General features: G+C 40.1%; 1 protein-coding gene across 6 annotated transcripts in view; it reads left to right on the top strand.

The window, feature by feature from the left end:
• Window positions 1-12,657, top strand: part of RAPH1 (Ras association (RalGDS/AF-6) and pleckstrin homology domains 1) — a 173,929-nt gene that overhangs the window by 102,385 nt on the left and 58,887 nt on the right. For 4 of the 6 annotated variants that reach the window (XM_089779797.1, XM_089779798.1, XM_075933805.2 and 1 more), the window contains exons 3-5: window positions 220-325; window positions 1,195-1,715; window positions 8,317-8,397. In XM_089779797.1, the coding sequence (XP_089635923.1) occupies window positions 220-325; window positions 1,195-1,715; window positions 8,317-8,397 (708 nt within the window). The remainder of the gene's footprint in view (window positions 1-219; window positions 326-1,194; window positions 1,716-8,316; window positions 8,398-12,657) is intronic. The other 2 variants (XM_089779800.1, XM_089779799.1) reach the window with 1 other exon arrangement.

The following is a 12,657-nucleotide window of genomic DNA, read 5'->3' as shown; positions in this document are numbered from 1 at the left end:
AACTCTCCTACTTGGGAAGTTGGGGTTAATCTCTGTAAAGTGGTAAATATTTTCTCGTACAAATCCTACAAAAGAAAACTCATTTTTTAGATTATATTTCTCCCATTAAAATTAAGTTTTCATCCATATTTATAATGTTGTAGGAGCAACAGTCCCTGTTATATTAAATACAAACTTTATTTTAGCTTCTTTTCTTTCTTCTCAATATTTTTTTTTTAGAGTTTGGATACAGACAAGCCCATGGAACCAGTAAAGAAATCTCCTCTTCGCCAAGAAACCAATATTGCCAATTTCTCCTATCGCTTCTCCATGTACAATTTGAATGGTAAACAGAATTATATGAGATCCTCAATTTGTTTTCTGACATTGAATGAATATTTGTTTTAATGGAAAGCAGCCATCTTATCAAATACTAAAATCCTACAGTATTAAAACATGGCATCTAGATGTCATGTCATATTAGGAGATCATTTTCTAATTTGTTTACATTGTGTTATTCTGTTTGTGACACAGAATTCTTAATATCCCAAACTGGGTGTCCACCAGTGTCTAATGTCTGAGAATGAGCCTACCTATTTGTAAAGAACCATTATTCTGGTAACCTCTTTAATTAAAGAGGGAATTGATAAATTGTTCCCTAAGTCACATTAGAAGGAAATGGGGGGAAAATCTCATTTTAAGATTACACATGAAAGGGAAATGCAATAGTTAGGTCTAATATTTAGATTAAACAAAAACGCAAAAAACCCTGATATTATGAAAAGGTTTGTCAGTTTTTCATTATCTGTGACCCTTGCAATATGCATTTCAAAAAATGAGTTTCGATTTTCAAAGCAGTGGGGAGGATTTTGCCACATATCTTATAATAAAATTAATGAAAAATGTGTAGAAAACACATCTGTATTTCTTCAAAAATGTCAGAGGTGGTTTTTAACCAGGTAGTACTAGCTTATTAAGCATTTCTGTAAATTTGAAAGAAATTAACTTACATGATAGGCTTCCATTATTAACATTTGTGCTGATAAACATATCTCTGAAATTATATTAAAAGCTTTTTATTCTGAGTGCTGTAGATTCACAATGGTGACATTACCGTGTTGTTTCTACTCTTCCATTGCAAAGTGGCACAGCTTGGAGAAGAGGACTGAGAAATGGGTTAATCATGAGCAAGCTAATGCCTTTTGTTCCTTGCAGAAGCCCTTAATCAGGGGGAGACTGTGGATCTGGATGCCCTCATGGCCGATCTTTGTTCCATAGAGCAGGAGCTCAGCAGCATTGGGTCGCAGTCAGCAAACAGTGCTGCAATGAAACGCCTAGCCACAGAAACAAAAGTAGCTCAGAAACCACCTGCGGGTCGACTTTCCTCTAAACACAGCAGTATAAAAGGATCATCCTCTTCATCGGTTAGGGTAACTAAGCCGTCAAGTGCCAACTTTTCCCTGGATGACATCACTGCCCAGTTGGAGAAGGCTTCTTTGAGCATGGATGAGGCAGCCCAGCAATCTGTAATGGAAAATGCTAAACCTGTAGTTATTGCTCAGCACAGGAGGACAGCATCAGCTGGCACAGTGAGTGATGCTGAAGTGCGCTCTATCAGTAACTCCTCCCGGTCCAGCATAACCTCTGCAGCATCCAGCATGGACTCCTTGGATATTGATAAAATGACAAGACCTCAGGAACTGGATTTAACACAGCAAGGGCAACCGATTGCTGAGGTAGAGTACATTTCCATATAGGTTTTATCATGGCCATGCATAGTTAGTGTGTTATGAGGTTAGTGAGGATTAGCTTTTTCTTAGCTAACTTGATGATGGTTCTCTAGTTTCCTTCCAAAAAAAAAAATTCCTTTTAAGCAAGGATAAGGGCTTTCTTCAGGGGGCTTCCCTTCACCCTGTCTAGTTACATTGTAATGTTTTCTGTATTTTAAGGATTAAAAAGTTACTAGAGGGCAGTATCCCCCCTGCTCGCTATGCTCGCCAACCTCCCTCTCCACAGGGGTTACGTAACCCCGGCTCTCCCCTCAGCCACCAGGGAGGGCCAGGCTGCGCTAGCCCAGGCCCCTTCTTCCCTGCCCCCATTCCCCACACCATCCCTAGCCAGGCCAGCATGGGCCCTTTCTCTCTCTGTGTCCCCTCCCCTCTCTGCCATGGCCTAACCCTAACTACCCCTCTCCTGGGCAAGGCCACGCCAGGTTTGGCTCTGCAGCTGGGGAAGGCTGAGCTGTGGCATGCCAAGCCAGACCCCGCCCAGACTGTGGTGGCCAGGGAAGACAGGACTGAGGCGCAACTGGCCAGGTCCAGGTCTGTCCCCACCCACCATGCAGAGCGGAGGCCATGCCAGCCCTGGCGCTCCCCTCCCCCTCTGCGGGGAGAGGGGAGAGCAAGGCCATGCAAGCCCCAGCTCTACTCCCTCCCCCCGGTCTTGCCAGGCCTGGTTCTGTCCCCACAGCCACTAGGGGATTGGGCTGGGCCGAAGCTGTGGTCAGGCCCGGGTCTCTTTCCCTGCCCTCTACAGGGGGAGAAGCTGGGCCAGGCCAAAGCTGCAGCACAGCCAGGCCACTGGAGGGTTGGGCCAGGCTTGGCTCTCCCCTGGCTGCTGGGGGGGATTAGGCCGTCCCACCACCCCCAACATGGGGGAAGGGAAAAGGCCACATGGCTTGCTGCTCCCGTGGCTCCCCTGAGCACAGGGGAGGGGTGCCATGTGGCTGATGGCTTCACTGGGAAAGGGGGAGGCCGCGTGGTGGAGGGAGGGGCTTTGGGACACGCAGAGTGACACATGACATCACTCTGTCGTCCCGCAGGAAAACGTTTTTTTATATAGAGAGACACACTATGTTAAAGGCTCATAAATTCTATTACTATAATCTAGAGATGTACGCACATAATGGTTTTAAATCAGAGTTTTTGGGAAGTGTGTGTGAAGAGATTAGTGGGGGGTGTGATACATCTACTTCATGAAGAGCCATTTCAGTCTCTTTGCTGATAATGTTAATATGTTTAAAACTAGTCAGATTGGTGTAGCCTTTCATAGAATCATAGAATAATCATAGAATAATAGGACTGGAAGGGACCTCGAGAGGTCAAGTCCAGCCCCCCGCCCTCAAGGCAGGATCAAGCTCCGTCTACACCATGACAGATGTCTATCTAACCTGTTCTTAAATATCTCCAGAGAGGGAGACTCCACCACCTCCCTTGGCAATTTATTCCAATATTTGACCACCCTGACAGTTAGGAATTTTTTCCTAATGTCCAATCTAAACCTCCCCTGCTGCACTTTAAGCCCATTACTCCTTGTCCTGTCCTCAGAAACCAAGAGGAACAAATTTTCGCCTTCCTCCTTGTAACACCCATTAAGATATTTGAAAACCGCTATCATGTCCCCCCTTAATCTTCTTTTTTCCAAACTAAACAAGCCCAGTTCATGAAGCCTGGCTTCATAGGTCATGTTCTCTAAACCTTTAATCATTCTTGTCGCTCTTCTCTGTACCCTTTCCAATTTCTCCACATCTTTCTTGAAATGTGGCGCCCAGAACTGGACACAGTACTCCAGCTGAGGCCTAACTAGTGCAGAATAGAGCGGCAGAATGACTTCACGAGTTTTGCTTACAACACACCTGTTGATACAACCTAGAATCATATTTGCTTTTTTGGCAACAGCATCACACTGTTGACTCATATTCAACTTGTGGTCCACTATGACCCCTTTAAGATGACATTGTCAAAGGTTTAACCTTTTTGTTATTACTCAGTTCCAAAAAAGGGGGGTGTACTGTGCCATGAATTATTTTGGTTTTATATAGAAAGAAAAAGAACATGCATAATTCCAATAATTTATTATCATTTTTGCAGCATAACACATTATGCATTGCAAATTACATGATAAATTCAAATATTCAATAGTTAGTTTATTCAGCATATGTACTTGAAGTTCTTGCTATTTTCATATATGGGCTTTTTTCTTCAGGCCTGAATTCTCTCTGTCTTCATAAAGAATTTCATTTTGACCTAATCTTTATCTGTATGACAAAATCATTCTGCTGTTAGCTCCTACGCAAAATATTGTTTTTAGAATAGATAAGGAAGAAGATACATTGTATATTTATGGCAGCCTACTGCATGCCTTTGAAATCTCATATTTATATCCCATTGTGCCTTCATAAGAATTTTTCTTCTAGGAGTCTCAAATGCTGTTTCAGTTGCAGAAATAAAAATTATGATTGGATAGCCAAAATAGAGCTGTACTTATACTGACATGATACAGGTACTCCCCTGAAGCAGTCCTTACAGAAGAAAATCCATCAGCTACTCTCTAACCCTGCAAATTTCAAATGTTCTTTTGAGATTTTTGGTGTCATAATGGGCATTTTTGCATTTAGGTGAAGAGAAATGATTGGAGGAGTGCCAACAATGAAATTCTTCAGAAAATTCCAAATTAGTTTGAAATGCAAATTTGGAATAGCTGGAGGTACCTACAGGAATCTGAAAAAATGCCCTAGTGAATCAGAGGGTTTCAGTCAAAAAGGATTACTCATGATGCTTTGATGACATTAGAAAGTACTACTGATAACCTGATTGTCATCCAGAAGTTTGAGGGCCTCAGTTGAGGCTGCAAGAAGCAGGAAAAGACACCTCACTCCCCTCAAGCTGCAGTCCCACAGGATGGGGGGGTATATGTGCTGAGGCTCAGGGCTTACCCCCAGGTCCAGATTAACTCTTCTGGGAGCCCCTGTAGACTCTGGGTTAGGGTGAAAATCAGGGCTTCAGTGTGCAGGAGGGGGCTGCCAGGGAGCAGGCTGAGGTTTTGTGTGAGGGATCTGGGCATGAGGTAGGGTGCTAGACTCGGCTGGTGTGGGGTTTTGGGGCAGGAGGTATGGTGCAGGAGCGGGCTGGGGTAAGGGTGTGGGGGTCTGGGCTGTGGAAGTAGGGCACAGGAACAGGGGTGGGTGGCAGGTATGGTGCACGAGCAGGCTGGGTTGAGGGTGTGGGGTCTAGGAAGGAAGGTGCAGGAGTGGGAGCAGGAGGTGGAGCGGGGAAGCAGGGTAGGGATGGCAGCTGAAATCTTGAAAGTGGCCGATTTTAAGACCCTGTCATTGACCTAAGTGAACTGTAAATTTGGTAAGTGGGGCCCCTGTGAATTCTGTGTGGTTAGTACGTATCAAGGGTATGCGTTGACGTTTGTTTACACAGCTACGTGTGTAGTCATGTCTTGCACCAATCAGGGACGGGGACTTACACTTAGAGGTTTCAAATTAAACCTGTTTTTGCAGGAATGCCAGTTTAGGGCTTCCAATTTTTGGCCATGTGCCACCACTGTAGCAAATTGAAAGATTTAATACATGAGACTTAAACATAGTTGTTAACACAGCTCCTTCTCCTATCTCCTCCCCACTTTTTTTTAACAGTTCCTCGCAACAGTATTTGTAACTTAAATAAAAAAATTCATCAGTAAAAGGAAATTCTGTGAATCCATCATCTTTAAATACTGTTTTTCAACTTCTTTGGTAGCACATCTATCAGCAGTCCAGTTATTAAAATGTTTCTGAAATATTACTCAAAAGTCGGCAAATCTTATGAAATTATGCAAAATATCTTAGCGAAACTTGTAAGTTTGTAATTTCAGGAACTTGTTTGGTTATGCATTGCAATATTCATCTGCATTAGCTACTCCCATAAGTGGTTTGTGTAGAAAACCAGTACTGTGTTCTGCATGTATGTATGATGTGTTACAGCTATGAAGGTAGTCTTTTAACATGAGTCTTTTTTGGAGAGTATTGATTGTTTTTACGAGGAAAAAGGAAAGTGAGATAAACCTTGGTGAGGAATTTGAAGAACTTTGGAGTGGAAGATCATAGAAAACTAAAATTCCAATCTGTTTGCACATCAGTTTTATCATTTATTTAGGTAACTAGTTATCAACTTCTGCTCATAGTACTGGAAGCCTACATGCACTTTCCTACTTCCAGCCATTTATTGAATAATTTTCTAGTTAAATTGCTGAAATATCTTGATGTTTAAGTTAATATAGTTTTCTTGATTAATATATTACTTGAGTGGTATTTAATAAAATCAGTTGTTCTTTTCATTGTGTTGCCATGCCTGCAGACATAGCAAGCTGACACTTTGTGCTATGTCTTCAGATTATACAAGCTAGGAAAGTTTAGACTAGATGGGTGTTGGGACTGGAAACAGTCATGGAAAACCTATTTGATTAAAGGGACTAATCAGTAGGTGACATTCTTCCCTTTGAGACTGCACTGAACCAATTGCCAGTATAGTTTTAGAACCATTTTAAATGGTTCCATCATTGCAGCTAAAATAAAAACTGGTGTCTGTCACAATTGGCTGGTTAAATTGACCGGAATGAAGGAATTTGATATTTAACTTGCAGAACAACATTTTAAAAATGTATAATGTTGCTACTATAGCCATATCTTCGCTTCACTTATTTTTAGGGCTAAGTGTTATCTCCTGATCCCTCTGATTTTAAAGAAATGTGTCTTGATGCAGACATGGTAGACTTCATTCCCTATCTTTATTTATTTTTCTTTAAGTTTTAAAAAGCAAACACAAGAAGCTGTAGGACAAAGGGATATAAAAACTGTCATTCTTAAAAATACTGGCTGAGTACTGCAATGTCTGCTAGAATCTTAGAATTCAGTAGGTACCGTACCATTGATGTGGACAAACTGAGGGCACACATTCATGGTGGAGTAATGTGCACTATGTGGATGTGCTTTCTGTTGCACATTAATTGGTTTGATTTCAAATAGCACTACAGTAAAGAGCACCAAAGAACTTTTTGTGCCCACCAGCAAAGCCTACATGGACTAATGCACAATATGTTCCCAACCTTCTTGATACTAGGGACTGGAAAACCCATTCACAAACTTTTGGTGGGCCGGTAACATTTGTATATTTGCATATTAATTATGCAAATGACAGACATGCAAATAGTGTTACCCATCTTCCAAAAGCCTAGAGCCCCCAGTGCCAGCCAGGCCCTAACCCCCTCGGCGCTACTGGACCAACCCGGCAGCACCCCAGCTGCTCTGCCCCAGGTGTCCCCAAGTCAGCCGCTGCTGAAACTGACCAGCGGCTGACTCTGGGAAGCCGGAGGCAGAGCTGCTCTGCCCCGGGCTTCCTGGAGTCAGCCACTGGTCAGTTTCAGCAGCGGCTGAATCTGGACATCTGGGGCGCTGCCGGGTTGGTCCCGCAGCTCTGAGGGGCAGAGGGGCAGCGCTACGGTACCTACCCGGCAGTACTCCAGCTGCTCTGCCCCCGGCTTCCCCAATTCAGCCGCTGATCAGTTTTAGCAGCGGCTGAATCTGGGAAGCTGGGGGCAGAGCAGCTCCAATGGTCCGGCTGCCCGGAGCACTTCTGGGTTCCTGATGGTGCCGGACCATCAGATGCCGGATCATCAGAGTTTTACTGTAGCAAGATTTCTTGTTTGGCCATACTTGGCCAAAACACATTTAGAACATCTGACCAAAATTAGGAACACAGAAGCATTCAGTGGAGCTGTAAAATATTACAGGAATTTCTGTAGTTTTCTTTAATCAATCAAATACTGTTACAGCTTTACAGAAATACAGACTTTGGGTTTTTTGTACATTATAGAGGAGCCTGAGGCAGTGAAATGAGATATACTGAAGGGACCATTGACAATTGGAGGCTATCATTTATTCTTACAATGCTGCTGTGTTATTGTTGTATGTAATATTGGTTAATTTTTACCCAGGTGGAAAAAGATCACCTGAGATTGTCTATGAATAAATCAAAAACAACCTTCCATTTTAGTTTAACATATTGGTAGGTTTAGATTTGTAGATAGTTAAAGGACGAAAATATAGTGCTGTTAGTGTCATTTTCTGTGTCAAATGGGAGAATATTGTTTTTCTGGTCAGAACCCCATAACTATTTACTTATACGATTTATCTTGGTCTGTTTTCTTATTAATTAGTAAAAGATAAAGATCACGCACACTACATGAAAATAAGCAAATACATTATAGACTACTAGGAAAGAAAATAGTAACCAATTTCTGATAAATATAACACAAACATAAATTACTCCCTGATTGTGGGTGGCAGGAGAAAATAAGCATCTATTTTTCTCTCTAAAATCATTGATCATTGTTGCACAACAGGGTGAGAGCAGGGATGTTTGTTGCATGTTTATTTTCACTTCCTTTTCTTTTACTGGTTCACATCACTGCTCCTTCCTGCTCTTCCTTCATGATAATAAACCATGCCTTTTCCTCCTCTTCCTTTTTCTTTCATTTCCCCACTTCTCCTCCCCCATTTCTTCATTTTCACAGCATAGTGTTTCTTTGGGACATCCCATCAAGCAGCCCAAGTGTCACATTGACTTTGCAGAAGAGGAGGCTGAGCTGACTCCTGTAAGTTATGACATGATTATCTGTTTCTCTCTCTCTCTTCAGTTTTTCATCTGTGGCTATGCCAGTCCCCCTTGTCATTAGAAACTGCATCCGTGATTATAGTCTCGTACATTAACTCCTCAGCAATGGAGAGACTCATAACCTGTAGCTTTTTGAAAACTTCCGTACCTATCCCCTCCCAATTCCCAAATACACTCATTTAAGCTATTTACACCAAGAGTGAGCAACCTGAGGCCCATCCGGGTTCTATGGGTGGGCTAAGAGACATTTTGTTTCCCATTGCCCACGTGCAGGGTTGCCAGATTCTGCTGGTTTCTGTCCATGTAGCTTTTTTCCTACCAGTATTACTAAAGTGACACTCATGTAAAGCAAGGGTACATGAAGTAAAGTGTGTGCTGATTTCTCACATTGTCTTTAAGAGCTGTGCGCTCTTGGTATCCAAAGCACTGCAATGGTTCACTTGGCAGCCCCACAAATTCTAGATCAGCAAGCACAATTAGCAAAACTCTGCTATCCTAGGAGACCATCTGGGTTACCCACTGAGATGGAGGGCCACTCATGTAGTCCACTCACTAGCTTAGGATGTTCATCACAGTGTGTTAAGCCTGATTGCTGCTACTCAAGCTTTGGCTATTTCAAGGGAAAGGTGCAATGTGAGATTTCTCCACTAGATGCGTTCTATAATTTATTATAATGACACCTCGCTCTCATACAGAGCTTTTCCATGCATAGATCTCAAAGAGCTTTTCAAAGGAGGTCAGTGGCATTATTCTGGTTTTACAAATGCTGAAGCATATGGAGGTGAAGTGGCATTCCCAAGGTCACGCAGTAGACTTATGGCAGAACCAGGCCTAAAGTTTGAGTATTTATAACAGTAGAATAAAAGTATGAAAGCTCAGTTTGGCCCTTTTGTCTACAGCATTGAATGTATTTAAACTTTTATTTGCATTTTAAAGTTTCTTTCAAATTAGACGTTTTTCTTCAAAAGTACTGTGTAATTTTGAATCTTAAAGGCAAAAATCTAAAGAAAAGGAATACTATTACAATTTCAAATTATGATAGACAAATTTACACAGAATTGTCAAGAATGCCAAATCTGTGTGTTTCTTATCGGATGTCATTGTTTCTGGTTCCATCCTCTTTCTAAAGTCTGAAAACAGATGTGATTTTAAAATGGGAGTTGGAAAACATCTTTCAAGTTCTTACAACAATGCCGAAAAGCATAAATTGCACAACGGTGCCCTCAGATGGCTAAATTAAGCAAACCATTTAGTATTCATAATATATTTTAATAAGGATTGGTATACCAAGAGATTCTTGTGAAAATAAAATATTTAGATTGTTACATAATTTTCTGCTGCAGTCAGAAAAGTAAAGTTAAAAAGCTTGATCAATCATGTTTATCACCGGGGAAGAAGTCTGGTGAAAATCCACGTATTCAAAATCCAGTGTTTTTACATGGATTTCAGGATTTACATGGATTTTACTTCCCCGCTCCCCTCCCTCCCCCCACCCCCCCAGGATTCTTCCTTTTGGAAAAGTCATTGTAGAAGATAAATTAGATAAGTACAGCAAATGTAGATATCCTAGTAATAGATGAATTTCTCTATAAAAGGAATTACTCATCAACTGGATAATTGTATACAGTACTCTTGTTTTAGTAAAACTATTGACATGTGTAAAACAATTATTCTGAGACTGAAAATACATAGGAAAATTTTGGAGTTTTCTCTTTACCATCCTGAGAGAGAACTTTTCTGTGGTGGTGTTTTTTTTTTCCCCTTTGATCTTGATTGTCATTCTTTCTTTCATCTGTATATTGACTTTGTTCTTATTTTTTAAAATATCTGATTAATGGCTTTATTGGCATGTTGTTTATTCATACAAAATTTTGACCGGGTTTTTTGTCTACAATATTTGTAGTCTTTCTCATTAGCAAATATCTTTTGCTTTGATGTGCTGTTATTAAAGGGAAAAGTTTAATGGAGGCTTCTGCTGTTTACAATGTAGATGACTGTAATAGTGTTCTGCTATTCCTGAGATCATATGTGTGTCCTTAATGTTACACATTTCCATATACTGGGGTGAATCATTTTAAGGTTCTTTCCAGAAGGATCAAACTTGCGTATGAAATTTCAAACAGATTAGGGATGTTAAATATTGAGTAATTGACTCATCAAATAGTCAGTGCATTTTGCATTGACTATTTGATTAGTCGATAGGGCGCATTCGCCTTTTGATGTGTAGCAACAGCCCTAGGGCTGTTGCTGCACTTTAAAAGCAAAAGCTCCGCATTGAGCCACATGGGGGAGTCCCTAGCTGATCCCAGGCTCCATGCAGCACTGCCACTTTGAAATGCCACGTGCAGCTTAGGGACACCCCAGCTGGTCCCAGGCTGCACGTGGCATTTCAAAGCAGCAGCACCATGTGGAGCCCAGGGTCTGGCCCCAGGCTGCACACAGCGCTACCATTTTGAAGTACCCTCTCCTGTTCCCCTCCTCCCTTGCTGCCTCTTTCTTTCTGATAGAAGTAGGGAGAAGTGACTAGTTGACTAGTCCTTCACATCCCTAAAACAGATTTTAGATATAGATTAAATCTACTTTATAACAGAAAGCTAAGAATAGAAAGTTGAGTGAGTTCTTAAGGAATTTCAGAGTTGTTATAACAGTTCAGAGTGTAATAAACATGTCAATTCTACTGTTTATTGTAGTACAGTATTTTAATCGATTAATGTAAAAGCTATAAATCTTTCACATAATACTTTTAGATATATCAGTTGTACTTAACTATTTGTTAATTATGATACTTTGTTTCTCCTATTTCTTAATGAAGCGATTGTTCCATATAGTATCTTTCAAGTCTTTAATGTCAGAGAAGCAACCTCCTTAGATAAAGAAACTGATATCAGATAAACTGCTTGTTTGTATTCAGTAAAGTTGGGCAGTGCACTCAAGCCCTACTTAAATTTGGGAGTTTTATGTCTAAAAATAGTGTGTCAGTAGGCTTGGAAGGATTAGGTTTTTTTTGTTTGTAAACACCAATTTCCCTGTGCACATAAAAATTTTTTTAAAATATTTCCATTGATGATTTGTTGAAATTTTCTTACGAATAAAGTAAGAAAAGTGTTGCTTGAGAATTGTGATGTTTGATTAAAGGCTATTTACCTTTTAACAGGTGATGTTGACAATTTGTGATTTAACAATTTAACAGTAGACTAACATTTTGCCTACTGTTGTTAAATAATTGTGTGACTTCCACCTGCCCCATTGATGTTCCAGTGGTTTATTGAAAATTTAGATAATTGGAATAAAAAGTTGAAGATCCATAATTTTGCACAACTATGAAAATATAAATAAAAATAGAAAACAGTTTTTAAATGATCGATAATCATTGGCATGATTTAAAAATATATCTGCTGATCTTAAGTGTATGGCATGTCATGTAGTAACTCTGAGCATTATGTAGTTACAAGATGCAGTATTTTATGTGCAATTTTTTCTAAAGAATTCATTTTGCAAACAGGTTGTGACACGTGTTTTTGTCTATATCTATCTATCTATCTATCTATCTATCTATCTATCTATCTATATATATATATATATATATATATATATATATAAAAATACATTTGCACGTTTTAGATATCTGACTAGGAAGAAGTAATCTGTTCCATTAGCATGTGAAACACTTTGGTGTTGGAATTTCTACAATCGTTTTTTTAACTTGAAGTTTGTTCTCTTGAACCCTACCAACTTCAGCAAGTAGCAGCAATTCATTGAGTTTATTCAAAGGAAGCTGCAATCGTTTGTGAAAGGGTAGGGAAACTGTTTTTGTATATTTGAAAGTGTTTTTGCTGTAGTTCCTTACACTTCAATACAGTACTTTCTAGTGATCATCATCATGCGATGTGAGAGTCCTTTGAGTCCATCTGTTTAATCTTGTCTCACAGGGACCTCCTTACAATTTTATGTCATGTTTATTTTTGGGAAAATCTAAAACTCTTACTAGAATCTTCATAAGTCTTAGATGATTCATAAATATCCCTTTGAGACAGATGGGGATTTTTTGTTTATAAATTGAAATTGATCTAAATATTTGCACTCCGTCTCAGAGTTGTTCTTTGTTTATAGCAAAGAAAAATATGAAGACCAGCTCGTTCCCTTCTTTCCAAAAAGGGAAGACCTCCGAATTGTAACTGAGTATTTCAATACCACGGAAGGAGAAATTGTATACTGATATTGACAGGCCAAAGATTTGTAG

The sequence above is a fragment of the Pelodiscus sinensis genome, chromosome 7, assembly GCF_052426305.1.
Source record: "Pelodiscus sinensis isolate ZL-2025 chromosome 7, ASM5242630v1, whole genome shotgun sequence".
Classification (NCBI taxonomy): Eukaryota; Metazoa; Chordata; order Testudines; family Trionychidae; genus Pelodiscus; species Pelodiscus sinensis.
This window is presented reverse-complemented; position numbering and strand designations above follow the sequence as displayed.